General features: G+C 56.4%; 1 protein-coding gene across 2 annotated transcripts in view; it reads right to left on the bottom strand.

Moving 5' to 3' along the window:
• The window catches only part of TMEM63A (transmembrane protein 63A), a 29,343-nt gene extending 13,627 nt beyond the window's left edge, over positions 1-15,716 (bottom strand). The window contains exons 1-10 of one of the 2 annotated variants that reach the window (XM_016157447.2): positions 15,590-15,716; positions 12,441-12,610; positions 10,568-10,775; positions 8,537-8,616; positions 6,594-6,660; positions 5,642-5,679; positions 2,954-3,096; positions 2,227-2,278; positions 1,743-1,851; positions 994-1,064 (exon numbers count right to left, since the gene is read on the bottom strand). In XM_016157447.2, the coding sequence (XP_016012933.2) occupies positions 994-1,064; positions 1,743-1,851; positions 2,227-2,278; positions 2,954-3,096; positions 5,642-5,679; positions 6,594-6,660; positions 8,537-8,616; positions 10,568-10,753 (746 nt within the window). In that variant the 5' untranslated portion in view covers positions 10,754-10,775; positions 12,441-12,610; positions 15,590-15,716. Of the gene's footprint in view, positions 1-993; positions 1,065-1,742; positions 1,852-2,226; positions 2,279-2,953; positions 3,097-5,641; positions 5,680-6,593; positions 6,661-8,536; positions 8,617-10,567; positions 10,776-12,440; positions 12,611-15,032; positions 15,434-15,589 lie in introns of those variants that run through there. The other variant, XM_036235392.1, reaches the window with a different exon arrangement.
• Between the last annotated feature and the right edge of the window lie 2,039 nt (positions 15,717-17,755).

The following is a 17,755-nucleotide window of genomic DNA, read 5'->3' as shown; positions in this document are numbered from 1 at the left end:
GCCCAGAAAGCGTCCACACGCACATTAATAATCTTAGTAACCGCTGCTGCCTGGCAGGCCGCTCTGGGGAGCTGTTTCAGAGAACGGACACACGGTTCCCACATTCGGTGCTCATATACAAAAGAATGTTTCCAAAATACTTGGAGTTTCTGGTGAGGCTAGTCAATATTTCAAACACTCATTTAACAATTCTCTTTAGACTAATAATCTGCTTAGTAAGAGTCCTCATATAGAGGGTAAAGGGTAAATAAACAGTAGCCAGCCCTAGTTTATACTACAAATTAATGACCACTGAATTGATAAGGAAGGAATACAGACTAAAACCTCAGCTTTTTAGCCCAGGTTGAAGGCCTCCAGCCCAGGGCCCCAGGCCTGCTTCTCCCCCACCCATCCCTTTCCCTGATGCTCCACACCGAGGCCCTGTGTCCAGGGCATTGTACACACAACTTCCTTCTCTCTGGAAAGCCCTCCCTGCAGCCCCGTCTGCAGGAATCCTTGGCGCAGGTGTTTGGTGGGGGCTGCTGGGAAGGGAGTCCAGCCAGGAGAGCCTACGCTTGCTGAACGGTGAGCTCTGTGAGGACAGGGCTCCAGACACAGCGAGCTCACCCAGGAGACGCCCGAGTGTGGACGATGGGCGATGGATGAATGCGCAGGAGGGCCCAGGTCCCTCCCCTTCTGGGACTGGCTCCACCTCATGTACCTCTCACTCTGCGAAGCGGACACTGAGAAGCCCAGGGAGGATCATTTCCTTCCCTCAGGTCTGTTTATACCAACAGCCTGGCCTGTACTCTGGCTGCTGTGGTCACATGGGGCAGCCATGGCTGCCTGCAGGGGACAGGCCACTAGCCCAGGCCCTCCTGCAGCACCGGCAGAGCTAGTGCAAGGCAGCGTGGCAGGGCCAGGTCCTTCCCAGACCTCAAGGCATCTGCCCCACGGGACTGTGTGGTCCCACCTGGAGGGGCTGGCTCCCCGTCCCACCCCCGCCCTGCTCACCGGAAGTGGCTCTCCACAGCCTCCTTCGTGGCATGTCTGGGGAGTCCTGTGATGAACAGGGTCCGCCTCACCTACCAGACAAAGACGCCAGGGAGGAGAGTCACCAGGACAAGCCAGTCTGCATACAGGCGGGGCCAGGTTTCCCACCCTGTCCCAAGCTCCCCTGCCCCTGTCCCCCAAAAAGACGAACAGGAACACAGCAGACTCGGTCTTGTCCTTTGTGGCCCAGCAGAGCCCTAGTGCGTTATCTACACAGCAGCTCCTTCCAGGATTTTAAAAGCAATTCCATGAGCCTCCTTCATATGACAGGAGACTATGAAAGAACCCAGAGAGGGGAAGTGGCTCAGACAGGGTCACACGGCCCATCAGAGGAGGCCTTGGGCCTGGAACCAAGTAACAGAAACTTCCATCCCTATCAAGCTGCGGTTTCAGAGAGGGGGCTGTTTATAATCCAAACATCTTAGAAAGTACTTAAATCAGTAACTGATAAGCCTAAACCCCACAAATCTAAGGGCTAGTTGGCAGAATTGGGGGGGGGGGATGTCTAAATCCTAAAGCAATCTATCAGAAAGTTTTTTTTTAATGCCAAATTTGAGTGTAAATATGCAAGCCAGGATCCACAGCGGTCCCCTGCGGGGCTCACTGCTACTGTGTTCCTGGGGACTAAGATGGGGGTGCCATCCCTCTCTGGCCAGACCCGGGACCCTCCCCACCCCCACCCCACATGCCCCGCCCCCAGCCTCACGCACCAGGTTCTCCTCCTTGTACTTGATGGACTGGGTGTGGTGCCGCATGAAGCCCACGGTGAGGAAGAGGTAGATGACAGCGAAGACGGTGTGCAGCCAGAGGAGGTCGTTGCTGAGGGGGAAACCGCCTGCCATCAGGGCCGGGCTCCTGGGCAGGCGGCGGGGGTACCGACCAGCTGGGGGGCTCGGCCACCCTCCTGGCACCAAACTGAAGGCCAGCGCCTTCGTGACAACAGCGCTCCCTGAGAGAGGCTGTCCAGACAGATGAACCCCAGACCCGAGGCACCTCCTGGTTTCCTAAAACCCCCTTAAAACAGCAGCCGCCTGGGATATGTGTGTGCCCAGGGCCAAGCCACACGCACTGCAAAGGGACTTGCAGACATTCGCCCGCCCGCTTGGGACTACGTCTGGCCTGCCCTGCCTTCTGGGACCCGCCTTCGGCTTGGCCTCGCCCATCTGCACCCTCACACCCTCCCACCATACTCACTCCGTCTGTAGGTTTGCTATCGTCGTCCTCCCAAAACTGTAAGGGTCTTTGCCTGCGGAGAAGCACAGAGACTTAGTCTCGGGGTCACGCTAGGGAGCGGGGCGGGGCATAACCCCCCTTGGCTTGCGGAGCTCTGAGGAGGAGCACAGATGGCCAGACCGATCAGAGGACAGTGACGTCTGTCCAGTCTTTTCGGAGATACCTACCCCAACCGAGGCCTCTATTCTATTCCAAGACACTCCCCGACAACTTCTTCTCAACCCGCCACACGGGTAAAGTCAAATTTGAATTCATCTGCCTGAGATTTTTGTGGCCCTCCTTGAGAAATCTCGAAAGATCCTAAGCTGTTCCCATAACCAAGGCTGGGAATCACTGGCTCTCAGAGTGGACTCATGGTGACATTTTGGAAGCTGGACTCCTGTGGCTGCTTGGAAATATAATTCCTCGCTTCGATTTTGACTTTGAACATGACGAACATTTTCTGGATCCGCCAGTTGTGGCCTCTGGATTCGGGTGGGGGCAGGAGAGTATAAAACACTCCTAGACACTGCTGAGTCTATAAATCTGAGTGTTTCCCTCCTACTTAAGATAGAAAAATCCAGAAAAAGTCACCCTGAGACCTTCTCACATCTGAGTGTGAGCATGAATCCGGGGCTCTGGTCCACCCCGGTGAACCCGTTTCCCTAGGCCTGGGCCCAGCAAGGACGAGGACAACACGAATGTTTACCCAGCAGGTCGCCCGAGAGGTTGACCGGCAGAATGACGCACAGGGACAAGCAGCTGACCACCACCAACAGGAAGATGATGTGTCTCTGGAAGGACAGGTAGTGGATGGCGTCCTCCCCGCACCACTCCAGGATCTGGTCATCGCTGGCCAAGACACACACGTGGAGCCTTAATGAGCAGCAGTCACAGGCCAGGCCCTCGGGGCCCTGCACAGATTATTTCCTTTAACCCTGTGAGGTAAGTTCTAATTTTTGTCTCCGTTTTTCACATATGATTAAACAGAGGCCCAGGAGAGATGCAGAGCTTCGCACCTGTCCCCTCGGCCCCCATCCTGTCCCCTGTCACCCCCTCGGCCAAGCTGGGGGAGAGCGGTGGAGCTGCTGAGTCCACATGCGAAGGCTGAGGGCACCCTCTCGCCCCTGGCTCCTCCCTGTGTCCCAGAGCCCGGAGGTGGCCTGCTCCCCCCTCTCCCACCCTCGGTGCTCCAGGTCATTTAGAGACCCAGGAAATTCCGGGTTCTGACAGCCAGACTGCCACGCTACAGAGGGGGGGGGCGGGGTCTCCCTCTTTGCTGCTCTGCTGACAGGGCGGCAGGTACCGAGTGTCCTGCTTCTGGAAGCTGGGAAAGCACCGCCCTGGGAACAGCCCAGGGAGCGGAGTAATGCCGCATGAAAAGGCAGATCCGAAAGGTTTGGAGCCCGGAGAGTGAGTCAGGCAGACTGACGCGGTGGAATCCGGCTCCGAATCCAGCTCCGCCACCTCCGGGAGCGGGTCGCCTGACTCACCTGAGGCTATGACTCACTAAAGCCGGGAAGGTACTGCCTGCTAGCTACCTGGTAACTTAGCAGGGACACAAGAAGCTGTGAGGATCAGGCGCCCTGCTGTACCTGGCACCTGGCAGGTGCTCGGGAAGTAAGCTGGCTAATGTCACTCCTTACTACTAACCTGGAGCACAAAGCTTTGCAGTTAACTAACTGGCTTTCGCTTAGAAATAAGCCACGGAAATGCAAATACTCTGCCCCAACACGTGCTTACTAAACAAACACTGGTGGCGATTAAAGCCATGAGCACTTTTCGGTATTTTCGGTAGTTTTTCTTGAGACGCTCTTCTGACTTCCCCGTCTTGCTGGGGAAGGACAGTGTGGAAGGAAACTGAGAGGCCTCCTTAAATGTCAGTCGTAATGCTGGCTGTGAGCAGCTGTTAAAATTTAATGGTAACTTTAAAAAAGTCAAAGCATAGTCCTTCCTGTGGCTAGAAGAAAAAAAAAAAAAACCCTGGGAGCCGAAATGCAAAACCGCGTCTGATATCACATTAGAATGACAAGGCAGAATACAGGGCTGCACCCGCACGACTGCCCCGCTCGAGCCGAGAGGAGTGTCCACCCAGAGAGGACCACTGGGGACACGGAACGATGCACGCGGCAGGCACGGAGCGGGCAGCGACGGCAGCGCAGAGCCTTTGCTGGTTACCGGGAAAAAGATGAGTCAGAATTTCTGGTTTTGCACCTGGCTGAGGTGGGGTCCACAGCCCAGGGAGGAGGGGCATGGGTGTGGCCTGAGCCCCAACCAGCAGCGTCCATGGAGAGTGGTGACCAACGGGGAAACATGCCATGGGCATCTTTCAGAGACAGGGTTATGGGTGACTTAAAATGTCTTCCTTTTTGATGATTTTTCTGTGTATGCTAGACTTTTTTGCACAATGCGTTCATTCCAACAGCAGAAGGAAACGTGGCTAGTGACATGATTTTGTGGTGGGCAGGGTGAGGCTGGGATATCCGCTTTCCCCACCTCTGTCCCCTCCCTCCCCGAAGTCCCTCCTCCAGCTTCCTCCTGCTCCAGACCAGAGATCACCAGCTTCTTCTGCAGAAACGCTGCTTCCTGCCAGTTCCCTTGGGGAACAACACCCCCCCCCGCCCCCAAACTCTATTGTTTACGACACACTCTCACCTGTTCATTTGTTTGAATTATTTATAGTTGCAGAAACCGCGACCCAGAGACGGGGACTTGCCCAGTCCTAAAACTACCACAGTTCATCAATTCTAAGGTGTCCTTTTCGTATTTCGATACCTCTGAAATGCGGTGCACCCGCCATGTCAGATAATGTGCATCTTACGACAAGGGCCTCTTGGATTTGATGGAATATGGCAGCAGGTGGCGGAGTCAAGACTCACATCTTGGCTCCTTCTAGCACATTTGAGGTGACAAACTGGCTCCTAATCACCGAGCACCTCTTTTCGGATTTCTCTTCACAGGCCCCGTGTTTAAAACTTTAACCAAATGAGTGGAATGCATCAAGCAATCATTAGTACTCCCCTTTTCACTATTTCAAAGACATGCAAAACTTTCTAGAAGATCATGTAAATACATCCACGTTAAATATTAAGTAGATATAATTACTGTCTAAAGCAAAAAAAAAGAGAGAGAGAGAGAGAGAAAGAGAGAGAGAGAGAGAGAGAGAGAGAAAGAGCTTACTTAGCTTGTGCGGGGCCTGCATGGGCTGCCTCTGTTCTTGGCCCCCACACACTGCTTTAGACCAAAACTGTAAAGTACCTAAAAGACCCCATCTCAAGATCTGGCCTCTTGGCTCTTTCCTGCCCATTGGCCAAACACCCAAACAAACTCACGCAAACAAAGACACACACACACAGAGGCAGGCATGCACAGACGCAGCTGCACGTGCTGTACTCACTGCAGACGGAAGATTGCGGTCAGCCAGGGGCAGCATCCCTGGAGGAAAGACCAGGGATTAGCCTCCAGCAACTCTGTCCTTGGGAGCAGATGTATTCACCTTCTTTGACATTAAATAACCATCTAACCTCTTCCTGTATAAAACAGCACTTCTGACCCAAATTCAGCAAGTTACCCCTGGTCCCAAACATGACAAAGTCTGCAGGCTCCCAGTCCTTTGCAATATGCACTCCATGCCTGGAATTCTTGCAAAAACCTCTCGAATTTGACAATTTGTGGAATTTGACAGGCTCCAAGGTCAAATGGTGAAGCTTGAATCAATAGCTAATGGAAACTCAGGGCAGCTTTGGAGAAACGGATGTGGGTTTTGTTTGACTGTTTTAAAACAATCGAATGAGATGTGGGAAAAAAGAGCCCTGGGGTGGGATTTAGAGAGGGAAGTGGATATCTGTGGGTTTTATTGTCCATTGCATCTCTGAAACATAATACTCCCTAAAGCTGGACTGTTTCCTAGCTGGGGAAGACAAATATTTGTTCGTCATCTAGTTGACAATTACAAAGCACCTAGCAGGTATCAGGTGACAGGGAATAGCGCTGAATAACCCGGACTTGCCTACACTCGGCTCCCAAGCAGGCAAGTCAATAATTAACTGTCACACTAAACTGTAAGTTTAGTAACACAGACAAGTGTTGGGACCACAGGGGATTGCACAGCCCTCTGCCTGACAGTGAACCCCAGTCCTAGGTCATCCAGCTGCCATCTCGCCTCTGCCATCTACCAAGTCCAAGTCGCTCTGTCCACGCCGAGAAGAGTTCTCACCAGCACTAGCCGCTCAAGGTCCAGGTACTGTCAGCAGCTCAACAGGAACTGCACTGCCCTCTCTCCCCACTGACTCCTTCCTGCTGGTCCCCGCCACCCCGGCCACAGCCCCAGCTGGCCCCTAGATACCAACCAGCTCGCTTTCAAAGTCTTGCTGTCCTAGGGAGGAAGAGGATGACAGCCTCTGGAATCTCGATTCGCTGGAAATACAACAAGAAAAAAAAAAAAAGAAAGTCAGATAATTCTTCTAAAAAGTCTAAAAACGTGTGTCCAGTTATCTTGCTGCCTCTTAGAGCTCAGGACCAAAGCTACGAACCCTCAGTGGCTGGGACGAAATATAATTCGCCCTGTTAATAAAGGACAATGGCTCGTTCCTAGGTGTGTAAGATATAAAACTGTGATGTGTGATTATAACATGGGGTCAGGGCATTGATAGACCATCCCCGTGCCCCACGCCCTTGACCTTTAGCACTGTGACTGGTCCACCTAAAGTGACTTTGAAGGGTTGTCTGTTTACAAGACAGTCCCCAATATAATACAGACAAAACTTGGAATAAATACTGTTATTTTATCAAATGTTAGGCACCGCCGGTTGTAAAGGGCGTAATTATTTTATGACCCAGAAAGAAAGAAAAATGCTATCAATTAAACTATGACTATCACCCACAATAGGTTGCATCCCAATTTCAGAGAGGAGAAAATGTCAAAATGTGCATTTTAGAGTTGATGAGTTTACACTGTGGTATTTAATCAGTTCTTTTCTTCGGAGTAGCCCATAAAAACATCCCATTCGCTGTGAATTCGAGGTGTTTGTGATGTTAATTTTTGCTTCTATTTTCCTACTCCTGGCATTTCTAATGGCACAGGGTGCAGTGAAACTTAATTTCGAAGCCTTTCTAGTGAACTGTCTCATTTGACCTTCCCAGTGAGCCTACAGGGAAAAAAAGGACAGGAGGAAACAAACCCCCCCCCACACACACAGCTTGAGGACTTAACCAAGGTCACACACACACTCCTAGAGGTGGATGTGTCAAAAATACATCGGCTGTCCCAAGTTCCCCCCACAGTCTGAGGCGTCCACGCAGCTGAAGCAAGAGGCCGCGCAGCCCCACCCCAGGGCCAACACCTCGGGCTTTTGCAAAGGCCAGAGTGAGCAGAGCCTGGCGGGGGGGAGGTGCATTGACAGATGTCCCCCTCCCCCGCTCTTCCCGCAGAGACCGCGTTTCAACACAGAAACCTCCAGTGGAGCAAGAGGGGGGGCACTTGGTGACGGGCCGGGCCGTGGAGGCGCCGGGCAGGCTGCCTGCCAGGCGCGTGTCTTCCCATTCGCTTCCTCTTGCCGCCTCTGACACAAGATCCGAGGGTGTGCGACAGCCAGCTGGAGCTGGGGCGTCCAGTCGTGCAGATCGGAATGCGTCTCCCCGCTCCGAGTGGCATGAGCAGAGAGCCCTCAGAGCCCAGGGCGGGCGTGACGAACCTGAGGTCTGTGACTTGTGACGGCCCTGCAGGGGCCAGCTGAGTTCGGGCCCCCCGGCTGCACTGGCCCCGAGGGTCAGAAGCAGCACATCCACAGCCCACGGCCCTCCTTAGCCCCAAACTAAGGAATTTCAAAGAAGATGTGCTTGGACACAGTCAAGGTGAGAAAGAAAACTGGAATCCTCCTCCTCGGATGATAAAAGCCCTAAGTATCTAAAGGAACTTGATCTCCTCTGTAGCCTGAACCCAGCAAGGTTCATGGCCACGGCCAGGCCAAAACCCCAAGACAGAGCTGGGCGCGTGGGCCTTGGTTTGCTCGGTAGCACAGCGAAGGTATGTGGCTGACCTCATGGGTTTGTGAACAGAGCAGAGAGGACACAGGGTCTGGTACAGGCCGGGCAGATGCACTCAAAGACCAGGGTAAAGCAGCAGCATCATGTGCGGGTCCTGCCTGGCGGGCTTCGCGGGCCCCCAACCCATCCCAGTCTGTCTGTCCTGTCTCCCTCTGTCTCTCTGTCTGTCTGTCTCTCTCTCTCTCTCACACACACACACTCACATACACACACGCTCATTCACATTCAAGGTGATGCTCTTTCTTACTTGTCTGCTTCCGACACCAAGGCAATGCGGCCGTAATCCCAGAATCTTCTTCTTATGATGGAAAACGCCAATATTAAAAACTAAAAGTAGAAAAGAAACCAAACGAAAGCATATTAGCTGACTTCTAATGCAGAGGCAGCTATCTTGGGGGCAAAGCCCGCCGGCCTAGCATCAGCACAGCTCGAAGGCCAGTTGCTTTGCTCAGCCCTCTTCCCCAGTCCTTGTCACCTTTTCCCACGCCGCGGAGGCCGTCAACGCTGAAGCCACGCTCGCCCCAGCTCCCTCCTAGTCAAGCACATCAGCCCTGTCCTTGGCTCTCAAAGCAGCACCGACAGTCACAGCCTCCCTCAGCCCCAGTCCGTCCTCAGCAGCCCGAGCAGGAGGGCAAAGCCTGGCCTCAGAGAGGCCCAGGCAAGCAGGTCTCTTCTTCCCTTTCCGTAGAATCTCATTTCTAATTACTGAACCAAGGGAGCAGAGCACCCCGGGCTGAGCCAGAGGTTGGTGATATGTTTTCTAAGGCAGGCAAGTCAGGTTACAGGGCACAACGAAGACCGAAGACCGCTCAGCAAGGTCCTGCCCTCTCGGCTCTGCAGCTCCCAGGGTCCGGGATTCCCAGCCCCACCCCCCGCAGCTCTTCTGAGACACACCCCCCCTCCCCCGCCCTTAACTTCCTGCAATGAGAACCCACCGCCACCAGCACCTTGCCCAGGACAGCGACTCTTTCTTCTCAACTGACCCCGTTTCAGATATACCCCCACCCGCAGCCCTCCTGGGGTCCCTGCCCATTGTCCCTCCCCAGACTTTTCGCCTTGGCCCAAACTCTCCCCTCCCCGAAGATGCTGGATGACAGCTCCACGGCCACCCTCGTCCGTGAACCCACCACACGCAAAGCCATCACGGCGCTCCTGCTCCCACCTCCCTCTCCACCCGGGGGGCGGGGTCTCCACCCGGGGGGCGGGGTCTACGTGACGATGTTCTCCACCTGCAAATGGGCCTGAGCTCCGAGATGGGGGCGATTCGGCAGGCACTTAAAGAGCCCTCTTCCACAAAAGCAATATGAGTAGCCTGCAGGTTCCCACGTCACCGCATAAAAGACCAGTGATGTAGCAAAACTTTAATACAACCACTTAGACCTTCACCTTAGGGCTCCAGCTGGAAAGAAAAGGACAGAGAACTCCCTGCCCCATCCTATGGACATTTTTCGTGCCGGAAAATTAACTTGATATCTGCCTCTTTCCTTTAGGGACTGGGGCCCTCACGCTACCCTAACTCCGCCTCCCCCGGCCTCGCCTCTGACCCAAAACCATCCCTCCGCTCCCATCTCACCCTATTCACTCAGGTGGCCTCCACTACGTGTCAGGAGGAGGCAGCAAGAGGGACCGACCATCTCTGGGCACTTGTGAAAAGGAGGAGTCCCCTACCGCAGTAAAACCCACCTAGCCAATGCTGAGTCATTACGGAAAAGGAAAACGGTGTATTTCACATTGGGAACATCTACATTAAAGAAAGTCCACCTGCGAGGGTCACTCTGATAAGGTGTGCCTTCCCCCCGAGTTCTCCTCTTCTCCACGTCTGACCCTCTAAAAGGCCCAAGGACCCCAGTGGGGAACAGGACGTGGCAGTGATAAACCGGGACTTGCAAGTGCTCGCATCCTGACCCGAAGTCCCCATTCACACGCCTCGTTTCTGTGGACTGTCCCTTCCCAAGGGCCTTAGAGACGTGACGGGCTGATGACTCGGTGATGACGGTACTAATCGCAGGAACAGCGGTGGGCGTCTTTCCCAGGCCTTATTTAATTTCCTCCACGCCTCTCTGAGGTGAGAATCATCACCTCCACGTTACAGAGCAGGAACCTGAGGTCCAGACAAGCTGTGTAACACGCCCAAGGTCACAGAGCCGGTAAGTGGCAGGATTGGGATGTACGCCCAGGTACGTCTGGCTCCTTGCCTCAGTTTCCCAGAGGCCCCGGGTGGAGGAGTGACTGGGGGGGGGGGTGAAAGGGGAAGGACGTGAGTCACGAGGGGTCTTACCAGGAAGCAGCTGACGTCTATGAGCAGGACGGTGGGGATGCCCCCGAAGGTGACCCCCTGCAGCACGGTGCTGTTTTTGGCCGAGTTGTAGCAGTAGGAGTCATTGGACTGGCCCCGCATGCCCAGCCGATCCCTGATGGACGCCGCCCTGGACTGCCACAGCTCCGGGGACGGGGAGTCGGTCATCGCGCCTGACCTCCCTGGAGAACTGGACCAGGCAGATGGTCAGGGTTCACGCCAGCAGAGCCCAAGGCGGTGTCTCCTCCAAGGGCTGGTGGGGCACAGGGAGCCAGCACCGAGGGATCGGGGAGAGGCGGGCACTGGACCCGGCGTGCCTGGCAGTGTCTACGGAGAATAGCTCCATTGTGGGAACCGTCCCAAGAGTCAGATGAATGGAGTGCATGGCTCATCCAGGGCACAGCTAGCAGCCTCCCCAGAGCTGGGGGGACCGGGAAGAAAGGGGAGGACAGGGGGTGCTGCAGCTGCCAGCCCACGAGGTGCCCAAGGGCCTCCGGCCTCCAGGACAGCTGCTGGGAAGGTAATTCCCACGGGGGCCCCTGGGAGGCCTAGAGCACAGGCAGGGAGCACGTGGAGGGGAAACGAAGGAGAAGGGAGGGACGGCCACTTCTGCACCACCTGCCGATCCGCGGGAGCCACAGAGGAGCCTCCACTCCCTGCATCTGGGACGGCGTCACACGTGGCCCAGCGACACCCCTGGAGACTGAGGCTCAGACGCCTAATCACCCGCCCCAAGATGGAGAAGCCGGTCAGGGCAGAATCAGGTCTGGGACCCAGAGTCCCGAACCCAGACAGCAGGTCTCTGTCGACTGGACCACGCCCCCTCTCCAGCCCGCTGACAGAGGCTAGTTAGTTAGTTCCGTGAGAGATGAAGGTCCGGGAAGGGACACCCAGGCAGAGAGAAGCGGAACGGGAAAGACAGAGCAGGCAGAGGGGGCGACGCCGGGTGAGCAGGGGGAGGGAGTCTCAGGGCCTCCTCCGGACCGAGTTGCCCACCATGTGTCCCCAGCTCCACCCTCTGACCCCAGCACCCTGGCTGCCTTGGGTCTGAATGCAAAGCCCGGCATGTCCAAAGCAAGCATGGCTCCAGGCCAGACGCCAGCCTTTCTTCCCTGGCTCGTGGGACCCTCAAGGGAGCTCATGGAAACCTCCAGTGTCTCCCGTCTCCCAACGCCGAGGGCCCCAGCGCGAGTGCCCGAGTTCTGGCCTGCTTCTCACACTGTCCGGGGCTGCAGGGCCAGGAGAAAGGCTCGGTGCTCCTTCCTCAGGCTCCCGTCTCCCCAAATCTGGTTAAACCAGATTCCCAGAGGACTTCTGCTAGGCCTGGTCTTTCCGCCTTCTACGGGGATAAAAATCTCAGGAACAAGAAGGTTCAGAGAACCCAAACAGAAGTTCGGGCTACCTAGCCATGCTGGTGGTGTGTGTGCTGGGTGTGTGCTGGGGTCGGGGGTGGGGGGCGGTGGGGGTTGATCCCCAACTCTGACCCCTGGGACTGCTGGGCTGGAGATAATCGCGCGCATGTGTGCGCGCGCACACACACACACACACACACACACACACGACGGGATGTGCTGGGGATGGGGTGGGGTTCCCCAGAAGGCCAAGTCACTTTCTCACTCTATGAGACTTGGCAAGAGCCGGAGGGTACGGCGCCAGAGCCACGGAGTTGCTGGCTCTAAACAGATTCACAAAAGCTACCTTCAGGAGACAGATGGTCCTGGCTTCCCGCCTTTGAACCCCGCCTTGGAACCCCGCTTTTGAACCCCGCCCAGTGGCACCACCCCTAACAGAACACCCCAGCCAGATGGACGCTGGGAGGCCCACGCCTGCGCCCTCCTCCTGGGCCCACACTTACCAGATGCCGAGGGGAGGCGGGACTGTGGACAGAGGCCCCTGGAGAAGTCCTCAGTCAGCTCCGGCAAAAGCAGCGGCCGCCCCGGCCACCTCCCAAGCTGCCTCGGGCCTGCCACTCATTTCCTGCAGCCCTTCCTGACCACGGGGTCGGCACCGGCCTGACACACTCCCCTGCAGGAACACAGAGGGCCGGTCATGTGGGAGCTGCCTCTCCCCGTTCAGGGGTCCCCGCCCGAGACCCTTCGCCACGCTCCCCGCGCACTCACACCTGCCCCAGTATCTCTGAACGCGAACGCAAACGTGGGACCTTTGGTTCCTCCAGGGACAGACACCCTCTTGGCCTGTCACCCCCAACTCCCAGAACTGGTTCTGGGCCCACGCTCCTCTGGGCCGCCCTGCTCCTCCGTCCTCGCCCAGCGGGGCTCTGGCCTCTCCTCTCTCCTCCAATGGCCTGAGGCCCTGCTGGGGCCAGGCAGTGCCCCCCACCAAGCACTAGAGGCTGTGGGTTCAAGGCAAAACTGAGTAGTAGGGCCTCATATGGGCCCCAACGGCCCCCAAGGGCTAGAATCAGGAAAAAGGAACACGGCAGAAAAAAACAAGGAAGGTTTGAAAAGTGAAGTGAAAAGGAAAAAAACATCCTCATAAAGTGCTCACAGAAGGAACATTGTCCCTGGAAGCAGGCAGCTGCGGCGGGTGGTGCTGGGGGCAGGACAGTTCTCGGCAACGCTGCCCGCTGCCAAGCTTTCGCGGAGCTGATGCCCCACGGGAGGAAAGCGCCCGCGGCTCCTCTTCCCCCTCGGTGCCAGGCATGCCTCTAAGTCTCTTTCCTCTTGCTAAACAGGATCCCTTGGGTGGTTTTACAAAGTCTGAGCAGAAGAACTCAGTGAGGTCAGCCAGCAAACACCACCAGCCTGAGATATATCGGCCCCCTCCAGGTGAGACGCCCAGGTGAGGGCTCAGCTTCGGGGGCCCTCAGTCTCTTACAAACTGCTCAGCTCAGCTGTAGCCTGTCCTGCCCATTACACACTTAAAATCCAGTTGAAACATCACGGTCCCTCCAAGGCCAGCCCCTCTGCCTCTTCCAGAACAGGCTCTGAGGGGGCAGCCCAGCCAGGCTGAGTAAGAGAGGCAAGGGGAGGCCGGGGACTCAGGTGGCCCTGATCAGGAGGGACCTGGCTCAGTAGGTGAAAGACTGATAGTTCTGGGCAGGGGCCAAACAAGCAAGTGGGCCTTGGCGGTCAAAGGAGCCCGGCCCGGCCGATATCTTTGCAGTATTCGGTCATCCTATATTTGTTAGACACATACATGCAAATGCCTAGCACTCATCCACGCCTTCCATCTCGTTCCTAGCCAGGACCCTGAGCATGGGAGAGCCAAAGAAGCCAGGTGAGCAGCAGGTGACTCAGGTCCCCAACTCAAGGTTCAGCCTATGCGCACCCCAGAGTCTGCTTGTGGCCCCTGGGATAGACGGTGGAATCCAACAGGTCATCTCGACTTGCCAAAGAAGTCAAGCACCAATGCTAAACCACTGCCCACTTGAGTGGCAGCAAGGACGTGACCCCTGCAGCACACCTCATGACGATCTCTCTGCCTCCCTCCCAGAAATGCCAGCAGAATGCCACTGGATGTGTGTGAGCTCCGTTGGTCCTCACAGAAGGCAGCGTACAAATTCGGGGTATTTTTAACATCACCAGATCTCCCAATTTTGTTTCGATGATAGCAGGACTCCAAGCAACCCCCGTCCTTCCGCAACAGGAATTAACTCTGATCATCTAGATGCAGAAGGTTACAAAGTAAACACAAACTTCTTAAAGCGCCACTAAACAGAACCCAGAGACCTGGACCACCGTTTACCTCCGCACACGTCAGCCCTGGAAAATGGGAAGCGGCGTGCCCCGCAGTTACGCGAGCAGGCTCTGGAGTTAGGGTCCAGGCACCACGTCGCTTAGACAAGTGGCTTAACCACTCTGTGCCTTGGCTTCCTTCTTCATAAAGTGGGGACGCTGACATTTCTCTTACAGGGCTGTTGGGAGACACAGACCTAAAACAGTATCCACAAAGCACTTAGCCCAAGGACCCGGGCGACTGAATACTCAGAAGCCGGTTCGCTTTTCTTTTAAGTCACCCTCCAGCTAATGGGAAACCAAACAACAGGACTCCACCTATTACAGCCCAACAAACAGCCGAGAGAGACCTTTGTCCCCACACTAAACGAACGGGAAACTGAAGGAGGGAAAAAGGCAGCCTCTGCTTCTGTTCACATTCACCTCAATGCAGAAGCCGACTCGAGGACTCCACAGGTGTCAGGGGGGAAGAGAAGAGAAAGACAATGGGCTCTTTCTGCAGTCAGGGACCACCTGGAGTCTTTCCTCAACCCCAGTGGGTGTCTACAGCCCTGTAGGAGCCAGGCCCTGGGACGTCCAGGAGTCACTCACTGCCCCCTGAGCCCACCACCCACCAGGCCTGGGACTGGCTTGACTCCAAACCCCCAGCGCCGCAGGGGCTGGGACAGAGCCTCACAACTTCCGGGCGGAGGGACACCCCGAGGTCTTCAGTCAGCCACACTATGGTTTTCTTCCCTCGAGGACCCTACCTGGGCTGAAAGATGGAGGCCACCCCAGGGTCTCAGGTAGCCAGTCTTATCAGGTCTTGGAGCCTCAATGGTTTGGGTTTCTTAGCAGAGTTCCCCTCACCCTCTTCTTCCCTCTCCCAAGCCCCCGGCTTCTCCCCTGGGACTCCAATAGGGCTGTAGGAAGTGGTCACCAAGGGCCAGCCCCAAGGCGGTATCAACCTTCCCAGTAGCAGTGAACTTGGAGGCCTGACCCTTTCCCAGGCCTGCCTCGCGTCCAGTTCGGGAAGGAAGCGGCTGAAATGCGAAAAGCTGGGGAAAGTCGGGGAAAGTGGGCAGGAAGCCCGGAGGCGCGCGGGGCTGGGACTGAGGCGCGCGTCCTGCGCGGCCCGGGACTGACCCTCTGGACTGACCCTCTGCTCCGCCCACCGTGCTGGGGAGTCGGGGCTGCGGGGGCCAGAGCGCAGCTCAGCGGAACTTGACACTGGACGTAGCCCGCGGGCGTAGAGCCCGGGTCCGACCCTTCCCGGGAAAGGCGGGGGGCGACGTTCCCGCTGCTCCAAGCCCCCTTCCCACCTTACCTGCGGCGGCGGCGCAGCTGGCGTGGCGGGAGGAAGTGGTCTGGCTCCACCTGGCCGGGCGGGGCGGCGTGCGGAGCGCTTGAAAGTTACAAAGTGAAACTCGGGCGCCGCCTGCACATGCGCAGAGCTGCGGCCACCGCTTGCCCAATTTGCAGCCGCCGCGGGAGCCCGGGCGGTGCACCCTCCGTCGGCGCCCCGCCCAGGCCTGGCCCCGACTGCTCGCTCCCAGGGGCCCAGCAGGGCGCCGCCAGGTCTAATTCTGCTCTTCAGCCCCTGGCTCGTCCCCATAGCCCGGGCACCTCGGGGAGACCCCGGCCACGCCCGGGGACGCGCGGCGAGAGCTGCCACCGTTCGTGGTCGTCCTTGTTTTGCACTTTTTTTCCTCGATGGACTCCTGGGCCGCCCCGGGGAGCGGGAGGATGGGCACTCTCGGCTGGGCTCAGCATCTCCGCTCAGCATCTCGCCTCTGGGCTGTCTGCGGCCGCCCGGCTCCTGCGCCCCCGTAGGGGCCCCGAGGGCCCTCGGTGTGGCCCCAAACGGGGGTGGCACGGTATTGCCGGGGCCGCCGACCTGGCCCAGCTCGCTGAGTGCGGCGTGTTCCCCGGCGCTAAGTACCAGGAGGGAACTTCCTCTGAGCCAGCGGCCTCCGCATCTGGACTCTCAGGTCCCCGAGAGCGCGGGACTGTGCGCTGGACAGGACGCAGTACGGGGTGCAGTGAGGACCTCGCGCCCCGGGAAGGGACAGCACCGCCACCCCGCCCGCCGGAGCTCACTGCCCGTCCCCGCAGGCCTCCGTTTCCACATCTGCAAAACCTTGCGGTTAGACCAAAGCGTTCACTCAGGTCCTTTTTAAGCACTAAGAATGGCTACATCCTGACCATCTCTGCACGCACACGTGCAGCTTGCCAGGGGCTCCGCCCTCGCTTCCATTTCTGGGCTCTTGTCTCTTACTATGATGATGGGCTCCATAGCTCCCTGCACATGGTCCCAGCACCAGCCCGTGGCTCACAGGAAGGGGGGGGGGTCTCCTCCTGCTTCTCTGAGGGCGCTTTTCCGGATCCGACTCCCTCCTTCTCCCCTCCTCCCAACAAACCTCAAGCCACCAGTCATGTCCCAGTTTGCCCTCTGACCCTGGGCTCAGCTCTTGTCCCTCCATATCTATGCCTGCCTATCTTTCCCGCTACTACTTCTGCTGCCACGGAGCCGCACCTGTCCTCGGGCAGGTTCCTGGTGTGGCCCGCTGGACGTCTCCCAGCTCCTCAGACTGACGTGTCCCCAAGCCTCACCCCCACACACCGCCTGCCCGCTGGTCCTCATCCCTTCCCTGCCCCCACTGCGGGGTCCAGGGAAGTCCAAGGGTCCAACCCCAGGTATTAGAAGAGGGACACCACTGGCAAAAAGAAAAGGTTAGGGTCTTCGATTTCAGTGAGGGGAGATTTTTCAAAATTTGATTTTTAGTAAGGTAAGTTTATTTCAACATCAAGAAAAGTCCATAATGGATCAGATTGTGAGTTGAGATAAGTTTAGCGCCTGTTACATCTCAGGCAGGGTGTGGAGTGCTTGTAAAAACATTGTTTGCTTAAAACTCCAGTAAATGTATGGGAGTCAGGAGTTTTTCCTATTTGATGGAGAAGGAAATGGAGCTTTAGAAGATACAGAATTTACAGCTAATAAAAGCTGACCAGATGAGCCAGGATGCGAGACATCCATGCCCCAGGCTGGGATCCAATACCCAAGTCACAGCTCAAAAGCCCTGGAATCTGGGCATTCTCGAGTGTGTTGTCTGACATTTTCAACACTTGCTCCCTTATCTGCCCCCAAATCTAAAGAAGTGATCTACGTTCTTGTAGTACTCATGATAATTTTGATCACAGATTTTCTTATGTTTTAGCAGGTGGAATGAAATAAAACCCACTCACCGTGCCCAGAAAAGTGAAAAGGTCAACGAAAATGACAAAACGAGTTCCGCCTTCAGTTCGAAGAGGACAAGGCCCTGGAATCTGAATGCATTTCACCCCACCTTCCTGTTTTACTTAACTAAGACCTTGACCGCATCCTTGAAAGCTCTTTCCTTAGTTTCCTAATCAGGTCGAACTAATCCCCGTAGAACTTTCTGTTCCCTCACAATTGGCAGGCTTCTGGGTAAGATAGAGAAATACGGAATTA

Source organism: Rousettus aegyptiacus, unplaced genomic scaffold (assembly GCF_014176215.1).
Source record: "Rousettus aegyptiacus isolate mRouAeg1 unplaced genomic scaffold, mRouAeg1.p scaffold_m13_p_18, whole genome shotgun sequence".
NCBI lineage: Eukaryota > Metazoa > Chordata > Mammalia > Chiroptera > Pteropodidae > Rousettus > Rousettus aegyptiacus.
This window is presented reverse-complemented; position numbering and strand designations above follow the sequence as displayed.